Source organism: Megalopta genalis, chromosome 3 (assembly GCF_051020955.1).
Source record: "Megalopta genalis isolate 19385.01 chromosome 3, iyMegGena1_principal, whole genome shotgun sequence".
In the NCBI taxonomy this organism is placed as follows: Eukaryota; Metazoa; Arthropoda; class Insecta; order Hymenoptera; family Halictidae; genus Megalopta; species Megalopta genalis.
Window position 1 is genome coordinate 28,537,594 of NC_135015.1, and position 17,118 is coordinate 28,554,711.

Below are 17,118 nucleotides of genomic sequence, written 5' to 3' on the forward strand. Positions count from 1 at the left end.
TCTGTCGTCGTTGCTCTAACATAAACGAACGGTAGACGGCATCAAATGTCAAACGGTGAAGACAAGCTCCGATCTCTGGGTCCGAGAGGACCCGAAAATGTCCGAAAAGTCCGAAAGTTGCGAAATGGAGCTATTCTACAACTCCTGACAAAGAGTATTCGAACATCTTCTAAAACGCAATAACTTTCTTCGAACCGAACTAAACAACTTGAATATTCTTAAAATGTCAAAGGAACTGCTCGTTTACGTTCCGATAATCGATGGACGCAGCAGTGACATTTGGAATAGTTGATAATGATTGGACATTCAAGTGGTGGCCGAAGATAAAGATTGGCAGATGCTCGGTTTCCATGGGGCAATCATTCGAGTAGAGTAAGCAGATCGAAATCGGACAGTAAAATCGAAATTGAGGGCGCTGAGGATCTTAAGTAGATTAAGGGGTCGGAACTAGCAGAGCGATTTCCAAATTAGGGATACCGAGCTCCGTGGAGACATTTAGCTAGCTAAGACGGGAGAGCCGAGTACGAATTAAGTGGACTCACACGCGCAACTATGTTAAGAAATCATCAATAGAGAAGTGTGATCAAACTCAGCGCCCCGAAAGTGCATAAATATAGCGGGCACGCTAATGCAGTGGAGTAGCTACGAAATGAACGAAAGCAAGGTGCATCAGTGTTCAGTTTTCCAACTATGTCATCGGAGACCGTGTTAGAGAAGAATTATCACGGATCCTGAAAGCAGATACTTCAAGCTTTAAAATGGGAGACGATTCATTGCTGTACGATTGCTTCGAACGAATCGGCAACGGTTCGAATATCGACGATTCTTCGAGACTACAGTAATTACTCCCGGAAATGCCAAATTTCGGGTTGCTGTAAATTTCGCTGCGCTGGTCCTGCGTCTATGTAAGTTATTGTTACGTCGATGCTCAGAGTCGATGCAAAGGAATTGCCTTCGAATCGTGTCACGTGGCCTCCGAATTGCCCTAAAAAAAAATTAGAAATAAAAAGTTTAAGTCATCGGTTTTATTCTAGCATTGCTATGTATTCATATTAATGTACACCGACGTGCTGATTATTCTGCTCGGTGTTCATAGATCTGCCGATTCGATTTTGACCTTCGAACATTTCTGGAAGAATTTACTGTATTTTGGAGACGTCTCCATTGGGTTATTTGAGAACCCGATTTTTTCAGCGATTCAACGTCGTCGGCGCAGTGTGATAATTGCAAAGCAGAGTGGGTCGTTTATGACCGTTATAAAACTACGTTATTAATATCCGCCTGCTCGGCCCCACGCAACCGGCCGGCTTGCCGGGACACGGTTTATTATTAGCCTGACTACTCTTTCGCGAAATTGTACTCGGCAACTTTTGTTTTTTCTTTGTTTCCCTTTCTTCCGAGCGTGTTCCCTCGATGGAATATTTTTAGATTGCTTTCCCACTTGCCTGCCGGCGACAGCTTTCATCCGAGGAACGCGCCGCCGCCGCTGCCGCCGCCGCCGCTTTTCCATCGATCCTCGAACGCCCTGCGCGATGGAGAACCGGACGTTTTTAAGCGTCGCCGCTCGGTCGGACGGCTACCGCGAATTATTTTAATGAGGTTTGTTTGCGACTCGAAACACTCCTGGAAATCCGCGGCACTGGCTAACTGATTTTAACCGAATTTGTTGGCTAATGAGTTCCCGCCGAGTGGCAAACACGCGGATACGCTGTCGGTCAACATTAAAGGTTCGCCGAATCTGGGATGAAAAATTGTTGTAACTTCCGTGGAGGAGTTCGCCGGATGATGTCGCGGACGAAGTAACTGGGTAGACCGAATACCGTATTCGGTTTCGTATTTCATGTTTAGAAATACCGACGTCGCTAAAAAACAGAGATTTTCTCGCGCCCTACTCTGTTCTATTCTACTCTACATGTTACACAAAAGTGGGAATTATCGATCTTTCAGCTAAGAAAACGGCTCAAAAGTACGTCACTTCGATCTTTCAGTAAAGAAAATGGTTCAAAAATACGTCATTCTGATTTTTTAGCTAATAAAAGTGGCTCGAAAGTACGACATTTCGATTTTTCAGATAATGAAAATAGCTCAAAAGTACGTCGTTTTCAATATTTCAGCTAACAAAAATGACTGAAAAGTACATTTCGATTTTTCAACTAACGTCAATGGCTCAAAAGTACGTCATTTCAATTTTGAGCTAACGAAAATGGCTCAAAAGTACGACATATCGATTTTTCAGCTAACGAAAATGGCTCAAAAGGACGAAATTTCAATTTTTAGCTAATGAAAATAGCTCAAAAGCACGACATATCGATTTTCCAGCTAACGAAAATGACTCAAAAATACACTTCGATTTTTCAGCTGACGAAAATGGCTCAAAAGTACGTCATTTTGATTTTTCTTGTAAATTTGAGTCATTTTCAATTGTCAAAATTTCGAAATTTTGTGCTTTTGAGCCTTTTTTAAAGATCGCAAGAATGCTAATTACCCCAGCATTGGAATGTCACCTCAATTTTTCACCGAGGTGGTTCTTGAATTCAACTCTCGGATGCACACAAGAACAGCCTAAGATATATATCCTGCAAATTTTATTGCGAAATCTCTAAAGTTTGCGAAGCTACGGCAAATTTTGTATGGACCTGCGACGTTCACAAATAAGGTTGATCGTTATGTTTCGTATCGCTGTGTTTGACAAACACGTATCTTTGGTCAAGTAAACATCTTCTGATATCTTCTTGTGTATCGTGAACGAGAATTTGTGCTAAAAATCGGAGAAATGGAGTCTTCCGGCTCAGAATACGACAGTGAACCAACTCCACGAAGATCGAGAAACCCTGGTCGAAGAAAACTTCGTTAAGAGGATACTTGGAAACGTAATTAGAGTAAAAGACGTTGAACTCAAGGAAAGTCATATGAAAATTCAAGTGGACAGATTGCAAATAAGAAGATTTTTAATCCAGTCTTTACATGTTGATCCGACAAGTGTTACATTAATATCCATTCTGCGTGTCAGAAAGAATTGTATGTTAATTTTTATGAGTAGCAAAGTGAATCTTTTCGGGACATTTACTTATCAGGAAGCATGGTGTCAAAAAAGATCAAGTCTAGGAATATTAGCCCAAAAATGAAGCCATATGAAAATCTGTGGGAGTATTTTGCTACATGTAATGGATCTAGATTCGATGTTTGCCAAAAATCTGTGCTCCATCTTTTTCAGGTATCTGTGAAAAGACTTCGCATTATTCACGTAAAAGTGAAAATTAATATGCCAGTGTGGTCGCAACTTTGGATTATATTCAATGTAACTGAAAAAATTGTGCAGTGTTGCCAATGAACTGGACTATGATAAAATAGTAATGAAAAATGCAAAAGTTATTCACGGAAAGGGCACTATAAAAACATGGGGTAGATCGTTAACTCCTTTTTATCGGAAGAAGCCTACAGCAAAAGGCAGCGCTTTACGATACAAAAATATTGCCGTATTAAGTACTCAACTTGCGGTAGTATTCTTCCTAGTATACCTTATAATGCAAGCTATGTATAATTTTCATTTTTTTTTCACGGTGCAACACATTTCCAACTGTTTTCGCAATGCGGATTCCAATCGCACCAAAACAAATCATAAAATCAGGAGAGCTACAAGACGTTATGAGTTTGTATGATTTTGTGCATGAAGAAGAAGTAATTTGGTTTGAAGAGCAATTTTTAGAACAATTTATCAGGAGATGCACAGTCTGTGGACTTTGATTCTGTTTTGGATGAACCAAGTGTCATTGAAAATATTATATTATAGATGAAACGGAATGCATTGAAGCAGATAACTGATAATTTTTCATTTTTATGTTACAAAATTATAACTTTTCTAATATTAAACACGTACATATGTCCAAATATTATATAAAAATCATAAACAATAAAAAATAATGTTAATAAATACAATCTTTTGACACACTTTTGTATTTTATGCAAGGAGGGCCTGAGTATACTATCATCAATAATTGTCGTATAAAATACATTTATTAAATAATTCACGTTATATTAATGATATGGAAAGTAGAAAAAATGAAGCTATAGAGTTTCGAAACAACTTCACTACGTATAAGAAATTTTTGTCTTCCTATTGTTTAAAAACTTTTTCTTCGACACTCACGTTTGTTACTCAAGCCCTTCTTGCATCAAAGTTTTTAATATGAAAATTTTCGGGAATTGGCCTCACTTTTCGGCACATTTCTCAGCCAGAAAATTTGTCTTTCGAGAAACAAAAAAGAAGGAAGTTGAAGTAGAAACTTTTGAGACGAGCTAAGGTCGATTTTTTCGATCTTTTTCTAACTGCATTACAGCAGTGGGAATATCAACAATTTATCACCTAAGTAGCGCTTCAGCTTTCATCGTCCGTGGAACAATTATTGGCGCCCAGTGAAAAAATACGGGGCGCCGAGACGAAGGCGAATGTGGCCCTTTGAAAGTGCCGAGTGTTTTCTCCGGGAACAAGGGCCGAAGTAATTTTTTCCTCGGCACTCCATTATGGAAATTCATTAAATCCGGACCGTATGAATTCGTCGCCTCCGTGGAACGTAAATTCCGAGCGTACCAATTCCATAATCACTTTCGCATAATACGCGCTCGCGTTTACTGCTAATAAATCATTGCGCCGGCCGTCGACGGGCCAATAAGAATTCGCCGGATCGCTGACGCGAATTAAAATCGACGCGACTCGTAACTGCGCCATGAAACGTCTCGATGTGATCGCAGAGACAAAAAAAAGTAAAACAAGCGGAAGCAAAACAGAGAAATAAACGGTTCGATATCGCTGCGAGTCGTCGCGTGTAAAGCCGGCCGCGGACGACTCCGCGCGTGCGAAAATAATTAAACGGGACCGGGTCGAGTTAACGAGCGCGATCGACTCCGCCTGATACATTATTTATTTCGTCGGCGCGAGTATGTTAATATCGTTAAAAGATTCATCGGTGCAAAAACCGGGTTGCGACTCGACCAATTTCGACGAACCGTTCCGGCGCTCTCTAATTCGAAACGCGCGTTAATTATTTTCCGACGCGCGACGTGTTTCAAAATTCGCGGAGTTGTACCAAAAAAGTGCAATCAACGTCAACGGGAGATGATAGGAAGCGGCTTGTACTCAGGAAGCCGAGCTAAACCACTGAAATTTGATCGACAATAATAACAATTTTTTCCAGAAATGTTCGAATGTCCATTTGCATGGTCCATTTTGAGGCGCGCAGAGCTTCTGCGGAGCGAAGTGTTTTTTATGTACCGTTTTCACGGACTTTTATTCGCTGATCCATCGCGCCTTGCTTTCTTCATTTCGTCGTTTCGCGATTTTTTATGCTCGGGATCTATTGCTTTACAACTTTTGCTCAACGATTGATTATCCTACAAGGTGTTTTCGGGATAAATCGGAAAATTTTAGAATTTAGGACTCTAAAACATACAAATTTGTCCTTCGGAAGTATACTCGGAGGTATAATGCTTCCTTCAAGAGATATTTACAGTAATTTTTCATAGAAATGTTCGGAGGTTAAAATTGAAACCGGCAGATTCGAGAATACTAAGTTGCGATTCTTCGAGCCTCGCGGCTCGTTTTTAGGGAAACTCGAGGCTATCGGCAACAAAGCACAACGTCCAGCATGCCAGTGCATATTAATATGGATACATAGCAATGCTAGAATAAAAGCGATGACTTAACGTTTTTATTTCCAATTTTTTGCCACGACTCGATGGTAATTCGGAGGCCACATGTCACGATTCGAAGGCAATTCGGAGGCAATTCGATGGCCATGTGACACGATTCGAAGGAACTTGGAGGCAATTCAGAGGTCATATGGTTATATTACAAAATCCGGTGGCAATTCGGAGGTCACATGACCACATGACACGATTCGAAGGCAATTCAGAGGTCACATGGTCACATGACAAGTTTCGAAGGCACTTCGGAGGCCACATGACATGATTCGAAGGCAATTCGGAGGGTCATGACACTATTCGAAGGCAATTCGGAGGTCACATGACCACATGACACAATTCGAAGGCAATTCGGAGGCAATTCGATGGCCATGTGACACGATTCGATGGTAATTCGGAGGCCACATGACACGATTCGAAGGTAATTGGGAGGCAATTCGGTGGCCATGTGACACGATTCGAAGGAATTTGGAGGCAATTCGGAGGCCACATTACACGATTCGAAGGCAATTGGGATGCAATTCGATGGCCATGTGACACGATTCGAAGGAATTTGGAGGCAATTCGGAGGCCACGTGACACGGTTCGAAGACAATTCGGAGATCACATGACAGGATTCGAAGGCAACATGTCACGACTTGAAGGTAATTCAAAGGCCGCGTGACACGATTAGAAGGCAATTCGGAGGCTACGTGACACGATTCGAAGGTAATTCGGAGACAATTCGAAGGCAATTCGAAGGTAATTCGGAGACAATTCGAAGGCAATTCGGAGGTTACATGCCCCGATTCTAAGGCAATTCGGACTCACACCTAAAACAGACTATTTTCTGTTGTCTTCTGTCGAACCTTAGCATCGACGCAGCATTAAATCACATAGGCGTAGCACTAGCACCGGGAAATTCGCAGCAACCCGAAATTTCACATTTCCGGGAGAAATGACTGTATGCCGTTCGGTGAAGATCTAAAATTTAGAATACAGCGCGAAGAACGAGAAAAATCGATGATGCAAGGAGGCGAAGCTTGCGTAGATACCGTTCGTCGCTTATGTTGTGCCCGAGGAGTAATTGCGAACGAGTGGAAAAACGAGGGCGTTCGTACGAAAAGTTTCTGACGGAGCAGAAGGTGTCGCGTGTCAGTACAGGCGCCGTCATACCGCGCGCCGCGAAATGATGATTCTGCAACGATGGGCTAATTAACGTGATGCTCTAATTTAATTAATGTTCCCGGTCGGCCCGGCTGACATTAGCAGTTTCATTGCGACGCCCGGCTGACATCGCGTTGTTGGCTGGTAAAAGTCCGACAACGCCGGCACGGGGATTTCGGGGGTTCGTTAAAACCACCGGAAACACGGCGCGCGGGCCGCGCCGGGCCATTCCGGGCCAAGCCGGGTCGCGCGATCGGTAACCGCAGCTCGCGGCACCGTAATTAAACGAATATGATGTCTATAAATAATCCGCCAACGTTTTTATCGCCCTCTCCGCGTACTCTTTTTTTGCGATCGAAACGGAATTCGATGCGGATAACCTGCGAGAAAGTGAAAGAGAAAGAAGAAAGGGGGGAAGGGAATGTGGAAAGGGAACGAGGAAAGAGACACGTTATTATTGGTTTGGCAAAAATAATTAATTTCGGATTGCATCGAGAAGATATAGACAGTTTTATGTTTGTATTGTCATTCTTTTGTTAAGGTTATCATTTTTTGTCTTCAGGTTTGGTAGTTGACACCTTTAGGTTACATTATACGGCACAATTATACGGCTGCGAAATTATTCGTTTGGCAAGAAAGTAATTTCGGTTTGCACCGATAAGATATAGACAGCGTTATGTTTGCATTGTCATTCTTTTGTTAAGGTTATAATGTTTTTGTTTCTTAGTTTTGGTAGTTGACACGTTTAGGTTATTATAGAAACAAATTCTGTCTACAGTAATGTCTCTCTAATTGACGCTCAGATTGTCCACAGAAATGGACAAATTGGGAAGAGAAGATATGACAATCAAATGGCGGGTCACTAATTTTTTAATTTACGATTACTCATATCGTAAAGATACATTTATTAGTTATTTATTCAATTTATATGTTACTTACGACAAATATTACATTGTTATTTTTATATTGTTACTATATTGTTACTATATTGTTATATGTTGCGTATATTGTTATGTATATTGTTACTATATTGTCATATGTTACGATTTGTGTATATAGTTACGAAATGTTAACAATTATAAAAACGAGCCGCAAGGCTCGAATAATCGTGTCTCCTTTCCCCAAATTGTTCATTTTTCTGCACAATCTGAGCGTCAGTTATGGAGACATTTCTCTAATTTTCTTTTTACAACTGATAGTTTGCTGTCAATTTTAACACGACGTGCAAAAAGTGAACATTTTCGACACATTTGACTTTTTATTTCCATAAAGGCAAGAAATCGCTGAGGCCACTTTTTTCTATAGAAAAAATTGAGTTTTATTTAACATTGAAACACCGAAATTACTTTCCTGCCAACCCAATACAGTAATGTCTCTCTAACTGACGCTCAGATTGTCCACAAAAATGGACAATTTTGGAAAAGGAGATACGATTGTTCGAGCCTTGTGACTCTGTTGTTATGGTTATCGATTGGCAACAACTATAAAAACGAGCTGCAAGGCTCGAATAATCGTGTCTCCTTTCCCCAAATTGTTCATTTTTCTGCACAATCTGAGCGTCAGTTAGGGAGACATTACTGTAGTTTCCTTTTTACAATACTATAGTTTTACGATACTAAAGATAGTTTGCTGTCAATTTTAACACGAAGTGCAAAAAGTGAACATTTTCAACACATTTGTCTTTTTTATCTCCATAAAGTCAAGAAAACCAGAATAGGCAAGAATACCAGAAAGATGGCAAAAGTTCGTCGAACTGAATGGAAAATATTCGACCGACTAGAGTTGATTTGTACAGAATTGATTTCTTGTATACAGAAAAAATTGAGTTTTATCTCACATTGAAATACCGAAATTACTTTCCCGCCGACCGAGTTGATTCGATTTTCCGATCGAACGTTCATCTTCGCCGGATACGTCTCACACGTGATCCGGGTCAGCGTAGAACTTTTTCGCCGCTGAAATCTACAAGCATTTCGATCTGCTGCCCGGAGCCACGCCGAACGGAAATTCCAATCCGATAAGATTGGTAACAACGGCTCCATCCTACTTGGAATCAGTTAAACGGACGACGACTTCGATCCTCGCCCGACCCCCCCCCCCTCCCCTCCTCCCCCGCCGGCCCGCCGTCAGAACCAGAGCAAACAGGTCCGATCAATATTGTCATTAGAATTTCAGAAGTCTACGGTACACGATCTATTGTGGAACTTAGTTCGCAGAAGTCGAGCCACGACTTGGCACGATGAAAGGTTCAATAAATACGTCCTCGTCTCTTAACTTACTCCATTATGAGACGCGCCGCGCGCGCGTCTTCGGGAGCCATGACTTACGGGATGAAGCAATCATGCTAAAACTGTCTGGAAAATTTCGCATCCTCTCCGAAGAAAGTTCGGGGAAACTGTTCACTGTCAGGGGAGGGGAGCACGTTGGATCTGCGGCGAGCATGTTGAAAGCACTTGTCACGATTCCGCGTTTCTATCTTTCCGATTGACTTTTCCCATGTATTCGTTTCAATCCGCGATTCAATCGTCCGGCTAGCTGTCGCAATCACTTCGAAAGATATGCGAGCGACTGTAACTGTACTGTGAACGTTCGATTTTCTTCGTATTTCGTTTAAATAGAACGATTTTATGAAATATACATGGCGTCCGAAAAATGTCTCGCAAACCGGAATTGAGATGTTCCTGGGATCATTTGAAGTAACTTTTTCCTTAGCGAAAATGCAACCCGTGGCTTCGTTTACGAATTATTAACGAAAAACACTGGCCAATCGGAGAGCGAGTGCCTAACGCTTGGCGGCCGAGCCAATGAGCGCGCAAAGTCCAGTTCCGCTCCATTGGTTCGGCCGCCTTGCTCCAGCATATCTCACCTCTCATTGGTCACTGTTTTTCGTTAATAACTCGTAAACAAAGCCGTGGATTGCATTTTCGCCAAGGACAAACTTGCTTCAAATTACCTCAGGAACCTTCCGTTCTTGGATTGCGAGACATTTTTGGGACACTGTATAATTTAATAAAGAATGTCAAGGTATACGCAGGGTGACCCACTTAAATCGATTCTGTCGAATATCTTCGAAACATCTTCACTATTCTCCGTGTCACTGTCAATTCTTGGTACATTCCGTCTCTTAGGAGGAACTATGTAATCGTCACTATTGTCGCTTTCGCTGTTCATATTTTCGTTATATATTATACTACAAATTCTAATCTTAATCACTATTCTCATTATCTTGAGAATCATACCTAAACTTCTCCATTTTTGGGAATTACACTGTTTAAATTTAAAATAATGAATAATATAAATATAATATAATATAATCAGTAATATATAATATAATAACTGAATAACATAATATAAATAATATAATCAATATAATATAATATAAATATAATATAATCAATGTAATATAATATATTAACTCAATAATATAATATAAACATAATATAATCAATGTAATATAATATATTAACTCAATAATATAATATAAACATAATATAATCAATATAATATAATATAATAACTCAATAATATAACATAAACATAATACAATCAATATAATATAATATAATAACTCATTAACTACTTAACTAACATAATAACTCATTAACTATTATTAGAAATTTTCATCACGAGTCGAACTCGTCAGAATAGGTCAAAGGTTTAAGCATCAAGTGCATTCAATTACCCTGTTCAAATTTAAACTAAATTTAAATTCTGAACACAAATTTTACAATATACAGAGTCCTCTTTAATTAAAAAATAACACGTGCGACATGCAGACCGGCTATCATCCCACTGATCTCAACTCTACTGATCCCGGAAATCCTTCTTATCCTCTAAATGACATCTTGCCACCAACCTGACGGCGCCGACTTTTACGACGACCAGCGAACGCCGCCATTGCGACGGCATCGACCGCGAAAGGTTTAAACGGTGCCGCAAAAATATTCGTGCGGCTGTTTCCGTGCGTCGCGGATGCCTCGGAGCGGCCGTTAGTAAAAATAGCTGGCCAATGACGAGGTGGGTGCTCGACGAGCAAAAGCGGGGTCCTCGTTGGCGGACGGCGCGTCGTCTACACGGATCACGAAGCGACTCGCGAAACCGTCGTCTATCTCGAGCGCGTGCCGCGCGAGCCGTTTCGTGTCCCATTAAAACGAAAACGACGGCGGGCCTGCAACAATGGCCGAGGGACACGAAAGAGCTGCCGAGGTACGCGAAATTAGCGCGTCTCATCAATCTCCGTTCGATCGGGAAGCGAAAGCCCGGAGGGCGGGAAACGTTCGCTGGAAACGGTAACCACTTCATCAGCGAGCGCGCGGCGGATTAATCCAGTGCGCGTTGCTTTCAGTGTCTCATTAGTTACATTAACACGGTGACATCCGCGGGCCGGCGTCGGACCCGTCGCCTCTCTGCCTCGGCTGCTCCGTTCGGCCCGGCCCGGCCCGGCCCGTCCCAGCCCGGGGCCGGGCCGCTTTTCTCCGGGATGAATAATTGAAATCAGCCACGCGCCGCGCGTGAAAGGCGACCCGGCGACCGATCGATAGCCTATCGAGCAGAGGCTTCGCCAATAATTAGGTGAAAACATCGCCTCACCTCTCCGATAGGATTATCGATTGTACGGGCACGCGCCACGGCTCCGCGTAAACCGTGCCGCGCCGCGCGCGGTCCCTGGGACACGTAAGGGACCGGTTATAACGTAATATGCGGCCCTCGTTACGTTACATTGTGCAATTATTATGTGGCACACTGCCACGCGAAGTTCGGCCTGCCGCGCGGCCAGCGGTTCTCATTAGGATACAATTAATCCCGCCTCGTGGAGACCCGGGTGTTCCGCGCGCTGCCGCAGTTAGCCGCGCCGTAAACCGTCGAATTATCGAGTCGACGGTGACGCGTTCGTGTCTCCGCCGATAGCGGCTACCATCAGCACATTACTCCAGTCTACGGATAGGTGGCTTAGTACTCCGACTGTGTTTACTATCAGGGCCATTGTACTATAATATTCGGAAACTCTCCTCTATCTTTTAGCACCGATTAGAACTTTCTAGCGTTTGTACTTTTCATGCAATACCTCATTTTTGTCGAAAATTGTGGGTTCTCACGAAAGCTCGTTTTTTTACGAAAACCGAGGCTGACGGAGCAATTTGGTTTCCAGATTCGGGCAGCGAAGGCTCTACAAGAATTTCACAGTGGCTATAGGAAATCAAAAATCGCTCGAACGAAATTTCCCGGAGAATCCGGGGGGCCGGGTCACCGAATAACACTGTCCGACACGATTTTTGATTTCCTATAGCCACTATGAAATTCTGATAGAGCCTCACTCCCCGATCAAGGATCCGAAAACCGAATTGCTCCATCACCCACAGTTTTCGAAAAAAAACGAGCTTTTGTAGAAATTCAGATTTCTCGATAAAAATTAGGTATTGCTCGAGAAGTAAGTACGTTAGAAAGTTCAAATTGGGCTCGAAAGATAGAGGAGAGTTTTCCGAATATAGCGACGCCCGATTTATTAATCGTTTCTGGTCCCGAAGAGCCATAAATTAATGTCAAAGTTAAAGACACGCACAATTTATCTTAATTCGTCGATGGATCTGAAGAAATTTGTAAAATTGGAACTATTCAGGACCAAAAACAATGAATAAATTGTATGCCACTATATCCGGAAAACTTTCCTCTATCTTTCGAGACCGATTAGAACTTTCTAACGTTTTTACTTTTCATGCAATATCTCATTTTTGTCGAAAATTTTGGGTTTTCACAAAAGCTCGTTTTTTAACGAAAACCGAGGCTGACGGAGCAATTCGGTTTCCAGATACGGGCAGCGAAGGCTCTACAAGAATTTCACAGTGGCTATAGGAAATCAAAAATCGCTCGAACGAAATTTCCCGGAGAATCCGGGGGGCCGGGTCACCGAATAACACTGTCCGACACGATTTTTGATTTCCTGTAGCCACTATGAAATTCTGGTAGAGCTTCACTCCCCGATCAAGGATCCGAAAATCGAATTGCTCCATCACCCACAGTTTTCGAAAAAAAACGAGCTTTTGTAGAAATTCAGATTTCTCGATAAAAATTAGGTATTGCTCGAGAAGTAAGAACGTTAGAAAGTTCAAATTGGGCTCGAAAGATAGAGGAGAGTTTTCCGAATATAGCGACGCCCGATTTATTAATCGTTTCTGGTCCCAAAGAGCCATAAATTAATGTCAAAGTTAAAGACACGTACAATTTATCTTAATTCGTCGATGGATCTGAAGAAATTTGTAAAATTAGAACTATTCAGGATCAAAAACAATGAATAAATTGTATGCCACTATATCCGGAAAACTTTCCTCTATCTTTCGAGACCGATTAGAACTTTCTAGCGTTTGTACTTTTCATGCAATACCTCCATTTTTGTCGAAAATTTTGGGTTTTCATTAAAGCTCGTTTTTTTACGAAAACCGAGGCTGACGGAGCAATTCGGTTTCCAGATTCGGGCAGCGAAGGCTCTACAAGAATTTCACAGTGGCTATAGGAAATCAAAAATCGTTCTCCGAACGAGAATCCGAAAACCGAACATCATCGAATTATCGAGTCGACGGTGACGCGTTCGCGTGTCTCCGCCGATAGCTGCTACCACCAGCTCATTACTCCAGTCTACGGATAGGTGGCTTAGCACTCCGACTGTGTTTACTATCAGGGCCATTGTACCGCCACGTATTTCATATTGGATAGCCCACACGCCGGTTTGTCTAGCGAATCGGTCATACGAATTAATCCCCCCTCGGCACGACTCGATAATTCCGCTGCTTCAGACGTCCGCGTTTCATGGCATCGTAAACCGGCATTATCGGGGCCCGATTATTAGGTGTTAGCAGTCTTTCGTCGTCGCAGCGGTTCACAGCCGTCGTTCCATTCTATTATTAGCTGCCGGAAAGTTCGGTGCTCGAACTGCTCGCCGTGTTAATTCGAGTTGTTTACCCGGATCGTGTACTACGGGCTCAATTTCTGTTCCGCCAGTGGTTCTCACGTGTTCCGAGACCTGTTCTACGGTCGGGAGATTATCTCATTGTCGTAACAGTTTCTTTGGAATTGTTATGATTGAAGCTTTCTTCGGTCGAGATGATTTGTTGGAAGAAAAGGAAATTTTGTAATTATTGTAGGTTTACGTAGACTTGATCGTTTAAATGAGCCGTTTATTTTGAAAGTGACCTAAGTCCGTTTATTTACATTTTTATGGTTATTACAGTTTATTACAGTTTTATGGTTATTACGGTCGCCGACCGTGTGCCGCTACAATATCAATATTGTTATTAGCACCTATATGTACGTAAAACTTGACTTTAGATGTAACACAGATGTAACACAACGTGTCAAAGTATGACAAAGGATTAATTTCTCGAAGAATTTACTCATTTCATTTGGAAACGCGACGGTGATTATTGTGTTAGAAACGTGAACGTGTATCCGAGATTTCGGGTTAAAATCGGGTCGGGTAATTTATTCGGGTCCGGGTCGGGTATTTTATTCGGGTACGGGTCGGGTATTTTACTCGGGTACTGGTTGGGTATTTTATTCGGGTATGGGTCAGGTATTTTACTCGAATCCGGGTCGAGTATTTTATTCGGATCCGGGTTGGGTATTTTATTCAGGTACGGGTCGGGTATTTTATTCGGGTACAGGTCGGGTATTTTGTTCTGGTCCAGGTCGAAACTTTTTGGTACCCGAAAAATCCGAGTACTCGAATTTGGAATTGAAAACTCGAGAATTTTCGGATACCAGAAATTTTTTAGAAACATAAGTATCCAGGTCGGGACCCAAAACTTTTTGGTATCCGGAAAGTTCGGGTACCAGAATTTGAAATCGAGTCCCGAGAATTTTCGGGTACCAGAAAATTTTTTTAGAAACGTAAGTATCCGGGTCAGGACCCGAAACTTTTTGGTACCCGGAAAGTTCGGGTATCAAAATTTGAAATCGAGCCGCGAGAATTTTCGGGTACCAAAATTTTTTAGAAACGTAAGCATCGTGCTTTTTCATTCATTGCTTTTCAACTAACTTTAGTTCTCAACCAAGTTAATAAATCGTCTAAGTATGCCTCGCCGATCCCATTTTAGAATTTCGAGTGTCCGAAGGTTTTCGGGGCCCGACATAACTTCCAGTATCCCAAAATTTCGGGTCCCGACCCGATCAATGGCAACCCGGGTACCCGCACACCCCCACTGTGTTATCAAAGTCCGTCCCTTTTCGGCTGCTCCGTTGCTTCGCGCAGCCATGCATCGTGCCACAGAAATTCCTTTGAAGACGCGCGCCCCGCCGTCCTGCCCTCTGTTCAGGATTTTATGAATTTTCGAACGTAATTACAAGCAAAACGTAATTGTCACACGTTTCACAGGAATACCTCTCGTCGATCGGTGGAGCGCTTATGTCGTCCCAACGAAGGGAGTTAAATTGCCGTTTACGTCGGTCGGGCTCCAACGGAATTCAACGGCGGAATTTTAAACAATTCCAATATTGAAATTGTGAAGTATAGTCGATTAAATTGAAAATTGATTACCGGCTGGAATAGTGGCGGTGGTCGCGGGGGTGTGTGTCGCGTCTCGCTCTCCACCCGCGCCCCGCGGTCCGCAAAAGTCAATTCGACCTCGCGGAACAAAGGCTGTTATTAAATTTATTGTTGCACCGCTATGTACACGTGACTGTATGCTATGTATATACATATATATGTGTATATATGTATATATAATATACCTATATATGTATGTATGTATGTGTGTATGTATGTATGTGTCTGTGTGTGTATTATTTATACACGAATCATTATTCCCGCTCGCTCTTCGGCATCGATATGTCCGCGACCGGAGGTGTAACTTTTGTAATTCATCGTTCCGAGCGTAATAAATCGGGTAGAATTACACTCGCAATCTGCGAGAGTCCGCGAAAAACCAGTGGAAAAATCTATCGGTTTAAAAGCTGTCGCTTTTCAAACATTTATACACGGGAGCGTTTATTACGAACGTTATCCTCGTCACCTGGATATCCCGGATAGCTCCGCGGCGATATTCTTGGCTTCGGCATCCAATGGACCGATGCGTGCTCCGTCGTCTCTCTCCTCGTCGACATATTTGCGGATTAGGAGCCGCTAATATTAGCTGACTTAACAACCACGTGTCTCACGGGATATTCGGTGTTCGGGTCTTCGGACGAACGTTTAAGAATGCTATTGAAATGCATCGAATGGGAAGATGCAAGTGTCGTTCGCTTGGTGTATGAGTACCGATCAGGATATTTAGTTAGTTAACAAGTAATGAAATATGATGGTCATTGAGAAGAAAGCTTAACCCCTTGACGTACCACTTTCTTCGGAGTTACTGCGATTAGAAACTTTTCGATTGCAATAATTTCTTAGGAGCGGAAGAAAATTGATGCCTATTGTGTGCCTAAATTTATTGGAACGCTTAAATGTGGATGACGAGAGATTAAAATTGGAATAAAATTCTAATCTCTCGTCATCCACATTTAAGCGTACAAATAAATTTGGACACATAATAGGCATCAATTTTCTTCCGCTCCTAAGAAATTATTATATTGTATTATATTATTTATATTATATTATAGTTATTCTGTCCTTTAAAATTCGAATAAAATTCTAAAGGACAGAATAACTGTAATATAATATAAATAATATGATTATAATATGATAACTCAATAGTTTAATATAAATAATGTAAATATAATATAATAACTCAATGATATAATATAAATAGTATAAATATAATATAAAATAATCAATATAATATAATATGATAACTCAATGATATAATATGAATATAATATAATTAGTAATATATAATATAATAACTGAATAATATAATATAAATAATATAAATAAAATATAATATAATATAATATAATAACTCAATAACATAATATAAATATAATACAATCAATAATATAATATAATATAATAACTCAATTAGTTATTATTAATTAAGCATTAAGTGCACAAGATTCGGGTAAAAATACCAGCTCAAATGAATCTTGACATCTCATTGTCTCAGCTGTGCTTAAACTTGTACGTTTCGCGTTTCAGGGTGTTCAAGATGCGGCTGACGAGGGACACAAGTTTGTTCGGCGAGGATGTGGTGTTCGAAGGATCAAATGGCCGCGAGATCACGTTCGATCCTCAGCATGCGTACACAGGAACGTTGGACGGTGAGTGTTCGGTCAATTTCATCGAATCTCTAGTGATCTATCACCCGGCGATAATTAAGCGTAGAAGACAATTAATTCGAATAGAACGCG

At 41.5% G+C, this 17,118-nt stretch overlaps 1 protein-coding gene across 1 annotated transcript in view; it reads left to right on the top strand.

The window, feature by feature from the left end:
- Positions 1-17,118, top strand: part of LOC117222094 (disintegrin and metalloproteinase domain-containing protein 10) — a 438,103-nt gene that overhangs the window by 143,713 nt on the left and 277,272 nt on the right. Inside the window, exon 4 of the mRNA XM_033473591.2 lies at positions 16,907-17,028. Within this exon, the coding sequence (XP_033329482.2) occupies positions 16,907-17,028 (122 nt within the window). The remainder of the gene's footprint in view (positions 1-16,906; positions 17,029-17,118) is intronic.